The sequence below is a fragment of the Salmo salar genome, chromosome ssa26 (genome assembly GCF_905237065.1).
Source record: "Salmo salar chromosome ssa26, Ssal_v3.1, whole genome shotgun sequence".
In the NCBI taxonomy this organism is placed as follows: domain Eukaryota; kingdom Metazoa; phylum Chordata; class Actinopteri; order Salmoniformes; family Salmonidae; genus Salmo; species Salmo salar.
In genome coordinates, this window is record NC_059467.1 from 25,268,463 (window position 1) to 25,290,257 (window position 21,795).

The window sequence follows — 21,795 nt, forward strand, 5'->3', positions numbered from 1 at the left end:
CGTTAGTGATGATGCTAATGAAAACTCTTCTGGTAGATGGAAAAGCTTTCCCAAAAACCTTTTAAATTAAATGTTAACTACAAAGTAGCCTATGCTTACCTAGCAGAATGATATAATGATTATTTGCATCAATCCAGTGGGTATTTGTTTAGCAAACTCTACCATCACGTGTGCTACAAAATTCCTAGGTGTGCACTGGAAATAAATGGTAACTACACCCCAAAATCGAAATGTCCCCAAACATTTCCCAGACTCAAAAGTGGTCTCCTGTTGTGGTTTAAGCATTGTTGCTGTTGACTTAGAACATCCAATTGAGTTGTTTTTCTATTAAAAAAGTGTGATTTTGAGTTCGAAAACCTGAAAAAAATGGGGAAAGCGGAAACCTGGAAAAATAAAACAGAGAAAACGGAATGTGTGGAAAAACGAAACGAAATCAGATGAAAAATAAAATAGGTTTTATAGGGCCCCGTGTGTGTTTCTCTGTAACAGTCATTGCAAGAGAAAATGAGTCCTGTGTCTATGTATAGTTGGACAGTGCTGCGTTGCTGGAAAGACTCAAACCCCGTAGTAGAAGATGTGTTCACTCACATCAAGTGCACGGATTACGTGATCTGTGTGTGCGAGTGTGACTGATTCACCATGAGACTGGCTGGCACCCTTCGCCCAAGCACAGCCCTGTCACAGAGTCCTGCCTAAAGCACCCAGGCACCTCTGCCCCTCTGGGGACCCTCCTATTGAGCAGTAGCAGGACTCTATTCCCATAATCCCTCTCTCGTCTCCAATCATCTCTTCTCCTCCCTATGCTCTCATTTCCCCTCACACCCTGGACCAATCAAGCCCTGCTGATTGTGAAATGATGTGATGTGGTTCAGAGGGTGTGCATAATGTATGTGTGAGCATGCTCCTCCATAATGGCTCTGGGGGAAGTTGGGATGTACAGAGCATGTATGTGTCATGTAATGGGTCTGTGTATGTGTAGGTCTGTTTTCTGTTCCGGTGTAAACAGGATTGTCAGTGGCTTATTAAGGGTTAAGGGATTAAGGTTTATCCCCATCTCCCTCTCCAACTCCGCTTCACCACCCCTACTCGCCCCATCTGTGTTAGAGAGAGAGACCGCAGCTAGATTAGACAGGAGAAGGAAAGGGAAGGGAAGAGCTGATGGGAGGGTGATGATATCAGGGTAATTGTGTCACATGCAGAACATTGAAATAATATTTATTTGGTTTCTTTTGGCATTGACTGTAAGGGGACCACGGTTACCATGATGGTTACTGATTGTGTAGACATAGTAAGCGAGATCTAAGTGAATTTATGTGTAGAAGATACTTTTGTATATATAGTGTATGTGGACATCCCTTCAAGTTTGTGGATTTGGCTATTTCAGCCACACCTGTTGCTGACAGGTGTATAAAATTGAGCACACAGCCATGCAATCTCCATAGACAAACGTTGGCAGTAGAATGGCCTGACTGAAGAGCTCAGTGACTTTCAATGTGGCAACGTCATAGGATGCCACCTTTCCAACAAGTCAGTTCGTCAAATTTTTACCATGCTAGAGCTGTCTCGGTCAACTGTAAGTGCTGTTATTGTGAAGTGGAAACGTCTAGGAGCAACAACGGCTCAGCTGCGCAGTGGTAGGCCACACAAGCTCACAGAATGGGAGCGTCGAGTGCTGAAGCACGTAGCACGTTAAAACCATCTGTCCTCGGTTGTACCACTCACTCCTAAGTTCCAAACTGCCTCTGGAGGCAACGTCAGCACAAGAACTGTTTGTCGGGAGCTTCATGAAATGGTTTTCCATGGCCGAGCAGCCGCACACAAGCCTAAGATCAACATGCGAAATGTCAAGCGTCGGCTGGAGTGGTGTAAAGCTCACCACGATTGGACTCTGGAGCAGTGGAAACGCGTTCACTGGAGTGATGAATCACGCTTCACCATCTGGCAGTCCAACGGACGAATCTGGGTTTGGCAGATGTCAAGAGAACACTACCTGCCCCAATGTATAGTGCCAATTGTAAAGTTTGGTGGAGGAGGAATAATGGTCTGGGACTGTTTTTCTAGGTTCAGGCTAGGCCCCTTAGTTCCAGTGAATTGAAATTTTAACGCTACAGCATACATTGACATTCTAGTTGATTCTGTCCTTCCAACTTTGTGGCAACAATTTGGGTAAGGCCCTTTCCTGTTTCAGCATGACAATGTCCCCGTGCACAAAGCGAGGTCCATACAGAAATGTTTTGTCGAGATTGGTGTGGATGAACATGACTGGCCTGCACAGAGCCCTGACCTCAACCCCATCGAGCACCTTTGGAATGAATTGGAATGCCGACTCCAAGCCAGGCCCAATCACCCAACATCAATGCCTGACTTCACTAATACTCTTGTGGCTGATTGGAAGCAAGTCCCTGCAGCAGTGTTCCAACAAGCCAACAAGCAGTGGATGCTGTTATAGCAGCGAAGGGGGGACCTACTCCATATTAATGCCCATGACTTTGGAATGCTATGTTCAAAGAGCAGGTGTCCATATAATTTTGGTAATGTAGTGTAGCTCTGTATAGCTCACTCAGCTGTACATTCTGTTGGTAATAGGATACTCTCCTGGAGGTGTTGTGGATGTTCTGTGTGGATTTTTATGCACATTTCTCTTTGTTGCAACTTGCAATCCGTTTGTTATTATACCCTGATGAAGACAGCTTGTCTGTCGAAACGTTGGTTATTAAATTATTGCATCTGTGCTCCTAGAGTGAGGCCTCCTTTTATTTTTCAAGTGTTCTACTCTGCTAGCCAGCACCTCGCCTAAACAGGTGTGCGCTTCTTTCGCCTCCGCAACTTGCAATCCAACTGTTCCTTGGCTCTATCTGCGCTTTAGACAGCAGCACCTCTGAGATCTTTAGCAGTGGACTTTCAGAAATGTTTTCGTTTTATTGGGGGGAAAACTCAACTTTACATTCAGAATGTGTAAGTGCTGCAGGCGAACTGCCAACTGGGCTGAAAACACTCCATTTCTTTCATCCTCCCCTCTCCCCCTTCTCAACCCAACCTCTACCTCTCTCTCTCTCTCTTTCTCTCCTCACCACCCCTAAATATATTCTTCCTCCTTACTTAGGTGTTATTTTCTTTGCTCTTAAAGGGGGGCTGAACTTCCTGATTTAGCATTGTTTTTTGGCTTGGTCATTAAGAAATGCAGTGGCCATGACTGAAGCCAAACGAGAGTTGTTTTGGGGTGGAGGGGTGGTTTAATGTGGGAGTCTTTTGTGTGTTTGCACGTGGCAAGCGTTTGCACATTCTTTCTGTCAAAACAGTTAGTCAATTACCCTTCTAGATAACTTAACACTCTAACCAGGTATTGTATCTTGAAGTAACTGTTAGGCTATCCAATGTCAAACCAACTTTGCTATCTTTGCGGATAGTTAGGGACCGTCAATAAATTACCCAATGTATATGGGACAATATTTTCATGTTGCACATCTTTTAGTTGTCTCATTAAATGCTTTCAATATTTGTACATGAATTTCCACAATTGATAGTTGGTTTGAGGTTTTTAAGTCATTGACATTTGGAGCTATTGACATTTTAAAATATTGTCCCATGTAAATTGTGTGATTTACTGATGGTCCCAAACTAGCCTCATAGGGATATCAAATGTCAAACCAAATTGACCATGGTCATTACGATTCGGTCACTGTGCTCCAAATTGATGATTACTTGGTGCTGCCAGCTGTGGGTATGTGGACAGGATTGAAATAAACCCAACCGAAGGAAAACTGTTACGGTACCCTTCTTTCTGTAACATACAATTCTTTCCTATCATCTCACAAATTTCAGTTTTGGACAAGACTGACTTTATGACCAAATGTATCCTATTGACAGTTTGTAGTACATTTTGACACAATAATACATCTTTCTGACTCATATCAATGCCTCATAGGCTGTTTTTAAAACAAGAAGTTGCTTTTTAGGGGCAGTCGCTCTTTTAAGCAATTTCAACACTCATGATATTTTCTTGTCTTTGACCCTCCACCCCTCTCCCTCAGTTGACCCCTAACACCTGTAACCCCACAGAAAGCTCATGTTTTAATGCAGCTGCTCCTTCTCTCCTCCTCTCCTCTCAGAATCCCTCGGTCTCTTACCGTGGCTTCTCTGACCTCCACTCCCCCTCTCTCACCTGCAGTCTCTTCACCTCTGTCCCTGAGTTATGATGACTCAACTGCACACACTCATAGATGGCCTTGTCACTCAAAACAAACCTTTGGATCCTCCTCAGTGAAGGCATGGCTATGAGAAATGGCCTTTGATGGGTCCTGCCTGTGAACTGCTTGGATGTTTTGGCTGGATAAACACACCTGCCAATCAAATAAATTAGGTTTAAGAGTGTTTTGTTGGGACTGCCAGGGCTCCGGATGATAGGCAATGTTGCCTCGTCGTTGAGGGATCGTTTTTCACCTGCTCGGAGCCTACTGAGTAAATAGATGAACGCATTGGCGTAGGGTGACTGTGTAGAAAGCAGTATAGTTACAGTGATGCTGGCTCACCCTGTAACCCACCTAGCATGAGATCTAGTGGCAATATACTGTTACAGGAATGGCTCTCAGGTGCTGGTCCTGTATAACGAGAACAGCCAAGGTGTCGGCTCTTTTTCTCCGCTGATGGCTGGTCCTATTGGCGGGAGGCAGGGTCAAGGGTTCAGCTCCCCAGGTGGGGCTCTACTCTGCTCTGCCTTCCCCACCCCCGCCCCCGTCCCCTGGGCCAGACAGACATGCTCCTCTGCTGGTCCCCTGTGACTAATAGCCCTGATTCTGTGTCAGCTTGGGCACAAACACCAGGGGCTGAGTGAGCAGAACACAAGCAGATTAGCACAGCAGGTGAAGGAGAGGGGGGAGAGAGAGAGGGAAGACAGGAGGGAGGTAGAGAGGGAAAACAGGAGGGAGGTAGAGAGGGAAGACAGGAGGGAGGTAGAGAGGATAGAAGGGAGGGAGCTCTTCTGACAGCGCACAGGAATCTCACTTAAAGCAGCTATAAATAACTCTGGGTCTTCTCCGCGGTGCACTGAAACAGGTCATCAAGTGAATCATATTGAGTCAATTGTAAATATGTATTTTATCCCTTCAATCGATGCTCTCACAATTGACATGGAGGATAAAATACGTTGGTAGTTACTATGTACTGCGATTCTCAAGATACTACAGTATACAATGTATGTATTTCTATTCGATACTGTGATTTTATTGCGATTTGATGTTCCAAACATATTGGTCACTATATGTCTGCTGCAGAGAGGCAAGAGAGAGCAGGAGAAAACAAGTGTTGCTTTTGATCAGTCAGGGAAATAAAAGAGCTGAACAAATGTTGGCTCACTGTTTAAAACAAAGATGGAGAACCAACTATAAGATGAAAAATACCAGTGTTTTTGCGCCGGTACAGCTGACTAGCGCTAGCTAACGCTACCCCAAAAAATGTACGTTTATATCGATATGACATTGTCCAAAAATAATATTGCAATATGTAACTGGATGGATTTTTTCCCCCCATCACTCGTAGTTAGAGCAGATGACTTGTGCAGATGACTAGTGATTATGCTGATGAAAGGATGCCGTTATATGTGTGCTTTAGAAGTGGGTCAGTGACCTCATTATGATGGATCCTCTTCATCTGTCTGGCGAGGTGGAGAAAGAGGTGCCCGGGGAAGACAGACAGCAGCAACCTTTAGTTCAGAGTGAGAAGGATGAGAGCAGCTAGGTGTAGATGCAGGTATACCTGGGACTTTCAGGTAGAGACTGTTATTGACTGGTTGGCCATTTTGCTTGTGTTTTGATTGATGAGCTTGAGCCAATGGTGGTATTTACTGAATGTTTGTTTGACAGTATGAGACGTTCCCTATATTCATAATACTGGTAATCTGGATCTGTTGGCAGTCTGACTGAGGAAAACAATAGTTTTGAGCAGTGCAGAGAGAAATCAGTGTGTAGACGGTCTAACAGTGCTCTCAGTATTCCTCAGCTCTCTATTGTAATTATTTGAGTGTTATTCATGGCTTAATGGCATTTTGAATATGCATGCATTTGGTACACTACCCGTCACAAAACAGACGTGAATTGCAGTGTAATTTGGTCATCTTTTTATCTCTCCGTACAATCCTTAGATACTAGTAGACCAGTGGAGAGGATGGCTGCATGTGGGGTTAATGGGGGGTTAAAACCCAGAGAGAGTGGGAGGGATTGTTATGGAGGCTATTCTTTCCGATTAGTAGTTTTAATCATTTCAGTAGAAAATCATGTAATTACTTGATGAGGGAAAATAGTGGTGGACTGACAGGGGCTCAGAGAGGGAAGATGAGAATAGTGGTGGACTGACAGGGGCTCAGAGAGGGAAGATGAGAATAGTGGTGGACTGACAGGGGCTCAGAGAGGGAAGATGAGAATAGTGGTGGACTGACAGGGGCTCAGAGAGGGAAGATGAGAATAGTGGTGGACTGACAGGGGCTCAGAGAGGGAAGATGAGAATAGTGGTGGACTGACAGGGGCTCAGAGAGGGAAGATGAGAATAGTGGTGGACTGACAGGGGCTCAGAGAGGGAAGATGAGAATAGTGGTGGACTGACAGGGGCTCAGAGAGGGAAGATGAGAATAGTGGTGGACTGACAGGGGCTCAGAGAGGGAAGATGAGAATAGTGGTGGACTGACAGGGGCTCAGAGAGGGAAGATGAGAATAGTGGTGGACTGACAGGGGCTCAGAGAGGGAAGATGAGAATAGTGGTGGACTGACAGGGGCTCAGAGAGGGAAGATGAGAGAGATATAACAACCGAGAGGAACACTCGCTTTATTTTTTGTAGTTTGTAGTTTTATGGAAACGCCAAACTCATCCAGTATGTGTGCAATAAAAATGAACATTCAAGAGGGCAGTGATGATATGAGACAGTAAGATCTTGTGCTGTGTGTGTGTGTGTGTGTGTGTGTGTGTGTGTGTGTGTGTGTGTGTGTGTGTGTGTGTGTGTGTGTGTGTGTGTGTGTGTGTGTGCGTGTGTGCGTGTGCGCGTGCTTGCATGTGCTGTGAATGTCTGGCGCTGGAATTAGCCACAGGAGGCTCTCTGTGTGACACCCAGCACAGCGCTGCATGGGGCCACTCCTGGGGAGAGAGTCAGTGAGAAGGGCCATCCATGTGACCATATTGTTTTTGCCAGAGCTGTCTTTGTGTTGTTCTCTGTAATAAATCGCCTTACTGGGGCAGAACTCATTAGTCTTTATTGATTCATAGTCTCCATGTAAACTATTTGGACCATACAAATATTAGGGGAGCTGTCCCAATCCTCTTGAAAACATCCCTACCTGCCGCACCCATCCCTGCCCAACAACCATGCACACCACAGCTGTAATACAGCAGTCTGATTCAACCCCTTGTTTACACTATCACCACCTTCTGTTAGGCTCGCTGCTTTTTTCCACCCTGTTTCCTCAGCTCCATGCAGCCCAGCTGTATCCATTTATCTCTATCCCAGGTTCTTTTACAGCAGCACGGCTGGGCTGGGCTGGTAGACATATTAAAGCTGCTGTTTAATCATTACAGGAACTCACCGAGCTAATGACCAGGATGCAATTCTCTGCCCTATCTGAAGCATCTAATGGATGTGCCTCTGGGAGATCAAGATGAGTTTCAATATTAGGGTGGGCCAGCCTACAGTAGTAATTGCGCTGTGTAGCAAGCAACCTTACAGAGTCAGGAAGCTAGCTACCTCGGCTTATTTCTCCTCCTGGTTATTATGTATGCTGTACTTAACAGCTCCCCTGTGCCAGGCCAGGTCATTAACTATTTACTGTTAAATCATGTTAGTGTGTTATTTCTTCCTGGTATAAGCCTATAGGCTATTCCCCATTTATCTTCAGGGATGGTCATAATGGGGGTGGGTGGTCCACACTATTCGGGTGAATTCCGATTCTGTCGCTGTCCACACTATTCGGGGGAATTCCGATTCTGTCGCTGTCCACACTATTCGGGTGAATTCCGATTCTGTCGCTGTCCACACTATTCGGGTGAATTCCGATTCTGTCGCTGTCCACACTATTCGGGGGAATTCCGATTCTGTTGCTGTCCATTGGGCTGAATCACCGCTGTTTGTTTAACCTCCATTGGCTGTTCGGTGCTAATAGATTGTTTGTTTATTCAGTCACACCAACTGGCAACATTGGTCTTTGTTCATAAGTTAGCCTACTTTAAACCAAACAATGACCTTCAGCCATTATGTAGCTTAACAGTGGACTAAATAGGCTAGGAACTGTTTTTCACTGAAACGTATACACTGTAGTCTAATCCACAGCAATGACGAAGGTAAGAGAAGAAGAAAAAAATTCTCCGCAATTAAAAATGCCTTCTATACACAGATCTATTGGTGAACCACTTATAGCTGTTTCTACTTTTTTTTTTTTTTAAACATTACAGCAGCATACTGTATATGGTAGGCCTCAGGGTCATCCATTTCATCCCTTTAAAAAAATACTGAAAAGATGAAAGACCTCCATGAAACACCTGCCATTATGGCCACTTATCAGCAGCATTATGACATGTTGAATTGCTGTCTGAGTGAGATGACCAGTAATGGATAGTTACAGTATCATTGTCATTGATCAGGTTCTGTTGAAAACATAATGTCAACTGATTGGTTCCTTTGATGGATGTGTTCTACAAAGGCTACTCACTGTATTATTTTTATCACAATAGATAGTAGGAAAATAAATTGAACAACATACTGAGCAAAAGGAGAGCAAGAAAGAATGGAGAAAGGTAGGAGGCCTCATGTGGAAATAGAGGAAGGATGACAGGAAATGAAAGAAAGTGTGAGGGAAGAGTGATATGTGGATGTTTTTACCAAGCCACTCCTTCTGTTCTCTGTCATGAACAACTTACAATACCTGGAGTTTTATAGGGAGGGATGGAGAGAGGGATGGAGAGAGGGATGGAGAGAGGGATGGAGAGAGGGATGGAGAGAGGAAGGGATGTGAAATCAGAGGAATTGTGTAGGCAGAGGGGAGAATGTAACAGGAAGAATGGGAGGATGAGGTGGAATTGAAGTCCATTGTTTATGCACAATGTTGTTTGCCAAATACGTCTTTGCCTTTTGAATTGTATTGGCAGAGGAGGTGGGCTAGATGAATAGCATTCAAAAGGCAGTGATGTAGTTATTTTTATCAGAAATGTGTGAGTGAAAGAGCTTTTATCTCTCAAGCTTGGTCTTGACTTATTGAAAGATGAACAAAAGACAAGAGGAAGAGCTGCAGTACTGATCATGTACAATGAGACACCAAAGAGGAAGGAAGCTGCAGATTACAAGACTTGTAATTGACCCCTCTTAATGACCATTGTTTTTCTTTTCCTTTGTTTCACCGACTCTGTATTCATTCACCAGCTGTAGATACTGACACAGATGGGGAAAGTAGACATGATATTTTATGCCGGTACACTTGCCCTCTTTTCCTGTCTCTTTCCCTTTTTCTCTTGATAGATTGCTCTGTCTGCAGGTTTGTGATGATGGAGTGGGAGAGAGCATATTAAAAAAGCTCATTACAGGCTCACACTTCCCTCTCCTCCCATCATGATCTGCCTCATTTGTGTATTTTTCCTGCATTTGTTTATTAGATTTGACCAACATATTGCCAAAGGGATATGTAGTGATATTCTTTCAACAACATTTTCTCTAGGTCTTGCCCTTTGTCTCCTTCTTCTTCCCCTCTCATGATTGGCATGCATTGTAACAGTGACCTCTATCGCTCTTCCTAATCTCTCTCTCTCTCTCTCTCTCTCTCTCTCTCCTCTCCCGATCTCTCTCTTGATCTCCTTCCCCTCTCCCCCTCTTTCTCTCTGTCCCTCCCCCCTCTCTGTCCCTCCCCCCATCTCTCTGCAGGGTCTGTATCTATCAGTGTGTTCCTGGTATCTCTGGGGCTGACGGTGTGTGCCGTGTGGCTCGTAGCTCTGTGTGGAGTCTGCACCTGGTGTCAGCGCAAACTGGTGAGTGGACCACTAACATTTACCGATGACATTATATCCTATTATTTGGTTTTAGGACACATTGTCCTTCCCAGAACAACACAGTAAGCAGGCTTCCATCCACTCTTCCATGACTCTTATTTATTTGTATAACTTTAATTTGACTAGCTTGGTCAGTTATCATCGGCAATTATGACCTGTCATTACACACATGTTAAGGTCATTATACACACCTCAGCATTGACCCACAATATTCCCCAGAGCTAGTAGGAATTTATCCAGAGTTAGCTGCCTGGTAAGGTTAGCTGCCTGGTAAGGTTAGCTGCCTGGTAGGGTTATCTACCTGGTTGGGTTAGCTGCCTGGTAAGGTTAGCTGCCTGGTAGGGTTAGCTACCTGGTAGGGTTAGCTGCCTGGTAAGGTTAGCTACCTGGTAGGGTTAGCTGCCTGGTAAGGTTAGCTACCTGGTAGGGTTGAACCCCAGAACTGTATACACACACATTTGCACAGACATGCCCCACATCCTCATAATAGAACTGCAGATAGTGAGAGAGAGGTGTTAGGCTGTAGGTGTTACATATTGCACAAGAGGAAGACTGTGAGAGACCGAGACGTGAGAGACCGAGACATGCAAAGACATGCTTTGAGATTCTGTCTGTAATGAAAAGCTATAAAAGTTTTAATCTATTCTCTCCATCTTTTGCTCTCCATATCTCTCTCTCTCCATCTCTCTCTCTCTCTCTCTCTCTCTCCATGACAATGCACTGTGTCCGTGCCCCTCTCCGTACCCCGTGCCATTAAAATGGTACAGTTGGACACCCAGGTAATTAGCTGCGATTAATAATGAGATATTGGCCGCCTGTTCCCGCCGTTTGGCTATTAGAGGAAAGCAGAAAGATGGTTCATGGATCAGACATTCAGAATGAAAAGATAGTCTCTTTGATTAAATCCTTTCACCATTCTATATAATTGAGTATATCATATTCTATATAATTGAGTATATCATATTCTATTAAGTAAAGAATGATTTCCCCTCCTCTCATTCTTTCATTCTCTCACCTCCCCCACCCGTAAATCTGGTCTCAGTGTATTGCAACAAATATGTGTGCATAAACTGTAGGCTACATTCACTACATTAACATAAGAAAAACAGTAATACACACATTCAAGGACACTAAAATGCAAGCACTGGGGATAGAACATGAGCACATTGAATTTTGTATCTAGCAGTTAGTCAATGGCAGAATCACACTTTTGAGTTCATATTTCGGGCTCCCGAGTTGGGCAGCGGTCGAAGGCACTGCAGCTCAGTGCAAGAGGTGTCACTACAGTCCCTGGTACGAATCCAGGCTGTGTTCGTGCCCCTCTCCGTACCCCGTGCCATTAAAATGGTACAGTTGGACACCCAGGTAATTAGCTGCGATTAATAATGAGCTATTTGCTGCCTGTAAATAAAAAATAACATACATTTTCAGTCTCTTGCCAGCTTTAGTTTATATGCTGAACTGTACAACTCCAAATTACTATTTTCTGCCATAAAAAAACTCCTTGGATAAAAGTTGCAGTGCTTTCCGGTTGTGTTCTATTTTCTTCAGTTTCCTTCTGATTCCATAACTTTGTGTGTGGGCACTTGGTAGTGTGCATGGGGAATGGTATGGGAGATGTTGTGTGGCCATGATGGTGAACATGAACAGAATTCTCCATTAGGTTATGTAAACATGGCTTTGTGCCTAGAGCAGTGCGTGTGCCTGCTTGTCGCCGGCTCCTGGTCCCATGCTAATGATTCATATGCTAATGTACACATCACTCTGAGCTATTGGCTGCTGCCTGAGCAACTGTGATTCTGCCCATACGTTTCATCTGGAAATACTCTCCCCTGCTTTTGCTCCCTCCCTCTCTCCATCGTCCCCCTCCTCTGTCTGTCCCTCTCTTGGCTTTTCTCTCTCCGTCTCTTTCTAGTTCTCTCTCTGTCCCTATCTTGGCCTTTCTCTCTCTCTATCTCTCTCTGTCTCTTTCTCTCCCTCTATCCCCCTCTCTCTCATTCTGTCTCTCTCTCTCTGTCTAGGAGCATTTGTGGAGTGAGGACAGCACATAGGTGGGTAAAATATGCCGAGGACTGAATTCAGCTGAGTGATAGAACGGTTCTGAAGTGAGATGGAGATTGAATAAGCATGCATAAAGCATGTAAATAAGATGTAATATTAGTAACTGGTATTACGCACATTTGTATTGCTGCACATCTATGATATATTACCAGTCTGTCACATCCTGTGTAGATTGAGGACTTTCAGTCTGGTCTTCAAAGATGAATCATGTCATACCCTGTCAAATACACAGACACACACACAGTAAAGCTACTCAACCCTCACCGTCCATTTCTCTTGTCCTCGCCCTTTCTATTTCTCTATTTACCCTCACACTCTTTATGTCTGTCTTTGCAAATACTATATGTCTCCCTCTGCAGCTCTGAGACCACCATCCATGGGAGAAGCACAGCCCAACCGCACACCTCCCCCAAATTCCCAACCAACGCGGCTCCGTGTACATGTCCTTTACTCATTTGAATGTGGTGACGTTGGAGAAATTGCTAGTATGAAAACCAATGGTTGCTAGTATGAAAACCAATGGTTGCTAGTATGAAAACCAATGGTTGCTAGTATGAAAGCCAACGGTCCAATATTCTAGAAAGGACGCTTACACGTTTGGACTCTGATAAGCGCTTTATGCGTTTGTCCCTTTGCCACTTTATCGCTATGTCCTTGTCAGTACGTCTCTGTCCTCTTTGTTTTTCTATTTATACCTCCACTATTTCCCCTTCCGAGTCCTTGCTTGTCTCTGTGTTATCTTCGGCATCATCTTCCTTCTCTCTCTCTCTATGCTGTCCTTTTTCTCTCTCTCTGTCTGACTCTGTTTATACATAGCAGGGTCATTCCACGAAAAGAGTGCCTTTTGCTTATCTTTGATACAGTATTTTAAGTAGACATTGTGCACCAATATTACATTTTAAAAGCTGGTTATATTAAATGATGTAGAATTCAATAAATCTTATTTTATTTTTTATATTTTTATTTTGACATGTCCCTACGTCAATCCTGTCATTTGTCACTTAATCCCAAAATGTCTCCAATTTTCAGAATCATTGTAAAGCCTTAGTCACAGTGCATTCGGAAAGTATTCAGATCGCTTGACTTTTTCCACATTTTGTTACGTTACAGCCTTATTCTAAAACGAACTAAATAAAACATTTTCCTCATCAATCTACACACAAAACCCCATAATGCAAAACAGTTTTATTTTTATTTTTGCAAATGTATAAAAAACAAAAGTGAAATACCTCATTTACATAAGTATTCAGACTCTTTGCTATGAGATTCGAAATTGAGCTCAGGTGCATCCTGTTTCCATTGATCATCCTTGAGATGTTTCTACAACTTGATTGGAGTCCACCTGTGGTAAATTCAATTGCTTGGACATGATTTGGAAAGGCACACACCTGTCTATATAAGGTCCCATAGTTGACAGTGCATGTCAGAGCAAAAACCAAGCCATGAGGTCGAAGGAATTGTCCGTAGAGCGCCGAGACAGGATTGTGTCGAGGCACAGATCTGGGAAAGGGTACCACAACAGCATTGAAGGTCCCCAAGAACACAGTGGCCTCCATCATTATTAAATGGTATAAGTTTGGAACCACCAACACTCTTCCTAGAGCTGGCCGCCTGGCCAAACTGAGCAATCGGGGGAGAAGGGCCTTGGTCAGGGAGGTGACCAAGAACCCGATGGTCACTCTGACAGAGCTCCAGAGTTCCTCTGTGGAGATGGGAGAACCTCCCAGAAGGACAACCATCTCTGCAGCACTCCACCAATCAGGCCTTTATGGTAGAGTGGCCAGATGGAAGCCACTCCTCAGTAAAAGGCACATGACACCCCGCTTGGAGTTTGCCAAAAAGCACCTAAAGGACCATGACAAACAAGATTCTCTGGTCTGATGAAACCAAGATTGAACTCTTTGGCCTGATTGCCAACCGTCACATCTGGAGGAAACCTGGCACCATCCCTACAATGAAGCATGGTGGTGGCAGCATCATGCTATTGGGATGTTTTCCAGCGGCAGGGTCTGGGAGACTAGTCAGGATCAAGGGAATGATGAACGGAGCAAAGTACAGAGATCCTTGATGAAAACCTGCTCCAGAGCGCACGGGACCTCAAACTGGGGTCGAAGGTTCACCTTCCAACAGGACAACAACCCTAAGCACACAGCCAAGACAACGCAGGAGTGGCTTCGGGACAAGTCTCTGAATATCCATTAGTGGCCAAGACAGAGTCCAGACCCGATCAAACATCTCTGGGGAGACCTGAATAATGAACAGACTACTAACCAAAAGGTTGCAAGATCAAATCCCCGAGCTGACAAGGTAAAAATTTGTCGTTCTGCCCCTGAACAAGGCAGTTAACCCACTGTTCCTAGGCCGTCATTGAAAATAAGAATTTGTTCTTAACTGACTTGCCTAGTTAAATAAAGGTTAAAAAAATCGATCATAAATAAATAAATAAAATACCCAAGAAGATTCAAGGCTGTAATTGCTGTCAAAGGTGCTTCAACAAAGTACTGAGTAAAGGGTCTGAATATTTATTTTGTCTTTATGGGGTATTGTGTATAGATTGATGAGGGGGATTTAAAAAAAAATCCATTTTAGAAAAGGCTGTAATGTAACAAAATGTGAAAAAAAAAGTCAAGTCGTCTGAATACTTTCTGAATGCACTGTATTTCTTTGCCTTGACAGTCATTTCTGAAGATGATTATTTATTTCAAGTGATTTAGTGATTAATTTACGTCTGGCCCTCATTTTAAGGTCAACCCTGTTACGTGAACTGAACTCTCGTTTTAATATGGTGAAACTATTCCGGTTTTAAATATTGTTTTCAAAAGAGACATTGAACATCTAAAAGTCAAATCATAGAGTAAAAGCAGGTGAGCAGATTCTACTCTTTTTGGTCATATTCTGGTGTTTTGTGGTGGAAAACTGAGCATAACATGTCAGTCCTGCTACCCATAGACAGGTTAGAAATGTTTTTAACAATTACATTTTTTTGTCAAGTTTGCATTTAATTGCCACTCCCTGCTCCTCACAACGAACTTCCATTCCCCCTGTCACAAGGGGATTTATTGCTGATTTAAGAAGAAATCGTGAACCCTGTTACTTTATTTGGCACTTAATAGGCATTTACTATAGTCGTTATTTTATTTCATCCCTCTTGAGATGGGAAAACTTGTTTTTTATTAAGTTGAACATGTTCTCATTTTGACAATGTTAAAATAAGGTGAAATCAAATGTTGTTGTTTTTTACCAAGTTACACTTCTCAAATGGCACCGAGTTGGTGGAACGACCCAGCACATTTCCTTAAACTCATAGGACATGAATGACTGTATAAAAATCAACCTTGCATGCAACAATGTGCATAAAATGGGCAACTTACAGTAGTGACATCACCTCTGTATGAAGATAAAACCCCTAATCAGTTACCTGACCTGGGAGCCGGGTCACTTCGGGATGCAGTTGATAGCAAATAAAAATAACAATTAAGTAAATACATTGGACAGCTACAGAATTGTGTTTATGAGGAAGTACACAGACGTAGACACAATTAGATAAATACAGTGATATTTAGCCCATGGTAGTTGATAGATGCAGCCCTGTGTAGAGGTGCAGTATATCAGCCCAGCATATGGGTGAGGGAAGATGAAGACGTCAGAAACAGGTCTCATGGGTCGATTATGGCAGGAAGGAGGCGGGACAGAGGAGAGGATGGAGGGGAGGGGGGGAGCAGAGAAGGGGAAGGAGGAGAGGGAGGAAGCAGGAGGAGGGGATAGAGGAGAGGAGGGGAAGAAAGAGTTGGATAGAGGATGGGAAGAGGGGAGGAGAAGGGAGATAGGAGTGGTGTTGGCAGCCATGGTGTGTGTTGGGCTGTGACAGACATAACGACAGCGGGACTGAGGGCTGAGGACAGATCCTTCACAAGGCTGCAGCATTACGCTGTTCCTAGCGGGGAGACATCCATGATGCACTCCACCTCTTCTACCCCACCCTCTCTTCACCATCCTCTCCTCTCCCCATCCTCTCCTCTATTCTCTCCCCCTTCCCTCTCCCCCATCCTCCCCCACTCTCTCCCACATCCTCTGATGTCTCTCCTCTCTCCATCTCTCTTGATTCTGTTTCAACCCCGCTCATCCTGTCACTCTCTCTCTCTCTCTCTCTCTCTCTCTCTCTCTCTCTCTCTCTCTCTGTGTTGCCTACCCTTCCCACTCAATCATACATTGCCTCTGCCTTTCTCTCCATCTTCTTTCCCCTTCTCTTCCCTCTCCCTCTCTTGTCCCACTCCCTGTCTTCAGTGTTATCTTCTCTTTCCTTCCCCTACTCTCTAGCCTCCTGAAGATTTGATGATAGTGTTAAATGATAGATGAGCTCCACTTGATAGCATATTCTTGACTGTTTGAAATCTAGACTTTTCGGAGTCCCTAAAACAACTGTGTGAGTGTGTGGGTGGATGGGTGGACAGTGGGGTTAGGTAACTTCCAGAGATCTGCCCTCTATTGATAAGTGTCTATAACAAACAGGCCATGTAATTTGAGACAGAGAATGTGACAGTAAGTCTATAGTAAAACCCTTTCCTGCTCCAAACTGCCTTTTGAAAACCTTTCTTTACAGGGTTAAGGTTTCCTCTACTACATGCGATGTATATGTTTGCAAAGGAACCGAAATGAAAGGAAAATACATCATTATTTGATTTTACAAGGATCACATTGTAAATATTAGGTTTGGTGAGTAACACCTATTAATCAAGTTAGTTTAGAAAGTCTTGAGTATTACTTTGATATGAAACTATAAAGGCCTGAGTCAAACCACATCAAATGTATGATCAGAAACACAAGTCATTATAAGATGATGTATTTAAGGCTGATTACCCATCACTCATAGTGCAGGGTTGTCCACTCAATGTGCTCTTACACATTTCAAATGGAATAGCTTTAGCTGTTTTCCAGTCTGTTTGAAGGGTGTAGTACTCTCTTTATTCATTGAAAATGTAATGAGCATTGAAATGAAAAACAAGATTATGTAGCTGTACTTTGTGACAGTGTGTGTTTAGTGTTTACTGAGTGTTTGGCTTCAGTGTACAAATTGTCATTCACCCTGCATTCATTTGAAACACAAGGCCAGGCCAATCATGTAACTGCAGTCCTGAGTTCCAAGGTTTATCATATAGTTGCAGTCATCAGATGAATCTCAAAATGTTTCATTATAATTCCACTGACTGTTGTGAATTGTGGAAACAGCATCTATTTTAACACCTATGTTTTATGTATGTTTGGGCGTGTACTGTTTCTGAGTGTGTAGGGTTGTATGTGTGTTTGGAGTGTTGGATGTGTGTGGACGTGTCTAATCCACACTGTGTCTGATGGTTGATGCTCCCATCCGTTCATTCTGTATGGTTAACAGATGTATGGATTATTGCTGTGGAGAGGGTTTGGATTCACATGTAGATCCTGAGAGCTGGCTGTATGTAGCAACGGTCATCAAAATTGTTAAAAGGTTTAAAAACAATTCTAATAAATGCAACAATTGAACAATAGATATAATATTTCAGATATTAACTGAATTATAGCACATAAAACATATTACTGGCACAGACAAATAATGAATGGAGTTCAGGGATTCTGGTGGGAATTCAGGTATTCAATTTATTGTACAATTTCCCTTTTTTATGCACTCATACAGTGCATTCGGAAAGTATTCAGACCCCTTTCCCTTTTCCATATTTTGTTCTATATCTTATTCTAAAATTGATTAACTAGTTTTTTCCCCTCATCATTCTACACACAATACCCAATAATGACAAAGCAAAATATCACATTTACATAAGTACCTTTGGCAGCGATTACTGCCTCAAGTTTTCTTCGGTATGACGCTACAAGCTTGGAACACCTGTATTTGGGGAGTTTCTCCCATTCTTCTCTGCTGATCCTGTCAAGTTCTGTCACGTTGGATGGGGAGCGTCGCTGCACAGCTATTTTCAGGTCTCTCCAGAGATGTTAGATCAGGTTCAAGTCTGGGCTCAAGGACATTCAGAGACTTGTTCCAAAGCCACTACTGCGTTGTCTGGGCTGTATGTTTAGGGTCATTGTCCTATTGGAAGGTGAAACTTCACCCCAGTCTGAGGTCCTGAATGCTCTGGAACAGGTTTTCATCAAGAATCTCTCTGTACTTTGCTCCTTTCATATCTCCCTCGATCCCGATTAGACTCCCAGTCCCTGCCACTGAAAACCATCCACACAGCATGATGCTGCCACCACCATGCTTCACCAAAGGGATGGTACCAGGTTTCCTCCAGACGTGACGCTTGGCATTCAGGCCAAAGAGTTCAATCTTGGTTTCATTGGAACAGAGAATCTTGTTTCTCATGGTCTGAGTCCTTTAGGTGCCTTTTGGCAAACTCCAACCCAGCTGTCATGTGCCTTTTCCTGAGGAGTGTCTTCCGTCTGGCCACTCTACCATAAAGGCCTGATTGGTGGAGTGCTGCAGAGATGGTTGTCCTTCTGGAAGGTTCTCCCATCTACACAGAGGAGCTCTGGAGCTCTGTCAGAGTGACCATCGGGTTCATGGTCATCAAGGCACTTCTCCCCCGATTGCTCAGTTTGGCCAGGCGTCCAGCTCGAGGAAGAGTCTTGATGGTTCTAAACTTCTTCAATTTAAGAATGATGGAGGCCACTGTGTTCTTGGGGACCTATAATGCTGCAGAAAGTTTTTTGTACCCTTTCCCCAGATCTGTGACTCAACACAATTCTGTCTCGGAGCTCTACGAACAATTCCTTTGACCTCGTGGCTTCGTTTTTGCTCTGACATGCACTGTCAAATGTGTGACCTTATATAGACTGGTGTGTGTCTTTCCAAATCTTTTCCAATCAATTGAATTTATCACAGGTGGATTATAATCAAGTTGTAGAAACATCTCAAGGATGATCAATGATCAACCACCAAAAATGTGTCCTGTATAGGCCTACCTGCACTCACCTGCGCTGTCTAGACTGGCTCATTAATTACTTGTTGCTGTCACGTTCTGTTGCATAATTCATCAAGTATTTTTTATTTTTATTTCATCTTTGTCTAACTAGGCAAGTCAGTTAACAACAAATTCCTATTTACAATGACGTCCTACCGGGGAACAGTGGGTTAACTTGTTCAAGGGGAGGAGGACAGATTTTTACCTTGTCAATTCAGGGATTCGATCCAGCATCCTTTCAGTTAATGGCCCAACACTCTAACAACTAGGCTACCTGCCACCCCAAGTACGTCAATAGCAGGATACCCTCGGATTAAAAATCAACACACTTGGCTCCAGATTACATACTTTACATTGTTTGCGACATCAAACATAATATCACTATAATCAGAGTGTTCATTTTCAGAAGAGGCTTTTATTTCATTTGTAAACATTTCAACTGTATTAAATTCAAACTTTTTTCAATTCCAGAAAATATGAACACCCATCAAAATAGAGGTCTCTTTCTTCTCTTTCTTGTGATGTAAGTGTCTAGACGATGCGTTAAATCCCCGACTAAACAAGCGTTCTTTTAGGTGCAATGGAAAGACTGCGTATTCCATTGAGCCCATTTCAGCCATTACTGTGGTGTGTTTGACACGTCATTACAAACATTTCCACGGTCGTAACGTTAACGGGAAAAAACGACAGGCACAAGCAAGAGTATGAAAGAGTCACAGGAGTAAAATGAAAGCAATCAATCCAGCAAAATGTAAGTGACAAGTGGATTTTTCACCCCTCAAACACAGGAAATAGATCCTCAGGTGGGCGGGGCTTGTACATGCTACTGTATGTGCTGGCTCACATCCAAAGTGTTGCTCTTCTGTCTCTGCCTGGGATCATTTAGCATATTTTTGGCACCTGATGGTATTCTAAAGGCTCTGTAATGAAGGCTCCACTGGTAAAGCGTTTTCAGATGTAAACAGCAGTCAAGACAGCGTACAGAGGGACACAAGGCAATGGACACGAAGGAAATTATTTATCTCCTCTCTCTCTCTCTCTCTCTCTCTCTCTCTCTCTCTCTCTCTCTCTCTCTCTCTCTCTCTCTCTCTCTCTCTCTCTCCAGGGGAAGAGGAACAAGCCTGGTGTGGAAGCAGCCAGCACCCCAGATTCAGTTCAGATTCGTGGCCGAGGGGAAAACAAAGCCATCAAGTAGGTGATGGGGGCTGGAAAGCTGGCTGAGCTACTCAGTACAGCACAGCTAACTGGGACTGTCAAGAGGATCAGAGGCAAATACCTGGGTGTGCTCAAATAAAAGGCTAAAACACTGAATCTCGCTGAGATATGGAGGGAAAGGAACATATTTAGCAAGGAAAAGGGCAGTTGTGGTTGTTAAATAAGCGTTTCTTGATAACTCCTCAAAGTCCTTCCTGTGAAACCAAAAGGCATAATTGATAGCATACTTCATTTGACAGGCTTCAGATAAAGAGCATGTTAAACTCCAGTAAAATTAGGAACTACATGATGTGTCCCTGAACACTCAATGGAACTGTAATAATGTCTTACTGATAAAGGGAAAGGGGGATACCTAGTCAGTTGTCCAACTGAATGTATTCTACTGAAATGTGTCTTCTGCATTTAACCCAACCCCTGATAAGCCACTAGTTTACTGTCCAACTGCAGCTACTTTATTTTACAGCCTGAATGTGATTACCTTGGCTGAGTTTCAGATGGAATTTGCACTACATCCAGAGTTTAAACCTAAAACCAATGTTCTACTTGGATTGCACTAAGGTACCCTTTATCTCAATGCCTTGTAAAGTAAAATAGTCAGAATCACTTAAACGAGCACTATCTCTAATTGTATGCGTATCATAGTACATTTATAACTATAGCCCAATCCCAATAAAAAAAAATGTATTTGATGTCCACGTTACCTGCAGCAATGTCTTGATGATATATTCTAGTGTATGACTGTTTGTTGTTAACATTGCAGTCCTGACTGACGGGGGTCTCTGTCTCCAGCTAACCCAGCAGTCCTGACTGACGGGGGCCTCTGTCTCCAGCTAACCCAGCAGTCCTCTCCCTCCTCTATCACCATACCACCTGTTCTCCCATTCTCCCTTTCATCACTCTCCTCCCTGTTTTATTTCTCCCTTCTCTCTTTCTGTCTCTCTCCCTTTTTCCAAAATATGTTTTATCTGTGTAACCAACCTTTGTTGCTTCACTTTGACTTATAACATACTGTATATTACTCTGTGATTGACGTTGAATATATGTTTAACTCTTTCACTGTTTTCTAATCCCTTGTACAGAGGAAGGTATAATCTATTCATTTGTCCATGAGTCTGGATGCTGTGTCAGCTCACAGAATAGATTATATGCTTTTCCCAAACTCCATCCCCTTCAGACCGATAGACTTTTTACCTTCCTTAATTCACTTGTTTTCCTACTTTCTTTTCAAAGACATACATGTTTTCCTCTGAAACTCTATTAGGAACATTATAATGGAATTACTTTTGTAAATGCAGGGCCAGGGCCGGATTACCGAACGGGCACGTGCCCCTAGGCCCCTGACCTCCAGGGGGCCCCTAACCCAATTTTTTTGTTGTTAAATTGGGGGGCCTCCAGATAGAATACGATATCAAAATGTGTGGAATTGCAGTTTGGGAGTACAGGCTAGACAGATCTGGGCAGACAGGGGGCAGAGACCAGCATCTTACCTCGGTGGCACTGTGGGAAAATGGGCAAATGAGGTGGCATTTGACGATTTAATGTAGAATTATGAATCCCT

At 43.4% G+C, this 21,795-nt stretch overlaps 1 protein-coding gene across 2 annotated transcripts in view; it reads left to right on the plus strand.

Moving 5' to 3' along the window:
* LOC106587514 (synaptotagmin-7) overlaps nt 1–21,795 on the plus strand; it is a 107,524-nt gene that overhangs the window by 36,741 nt on the left and 48,988 nt on the right. For both annotated transcript variants that reach the window (XM_045708164.1, XM_045708163.1), the window contains exons 2-3: nt 9,887–9,990; nt 20,128–20,213. In XM_045708164.1, the coding sequence (XP_045564120.1) occupies nt 9,887–9,990; nt 20,128–20,213 (190 nt within the window). The remainder of the gene's footprint in view (nt 1–9,886; nt 9,991–20,127; nt 20,214–21,795) is intronic.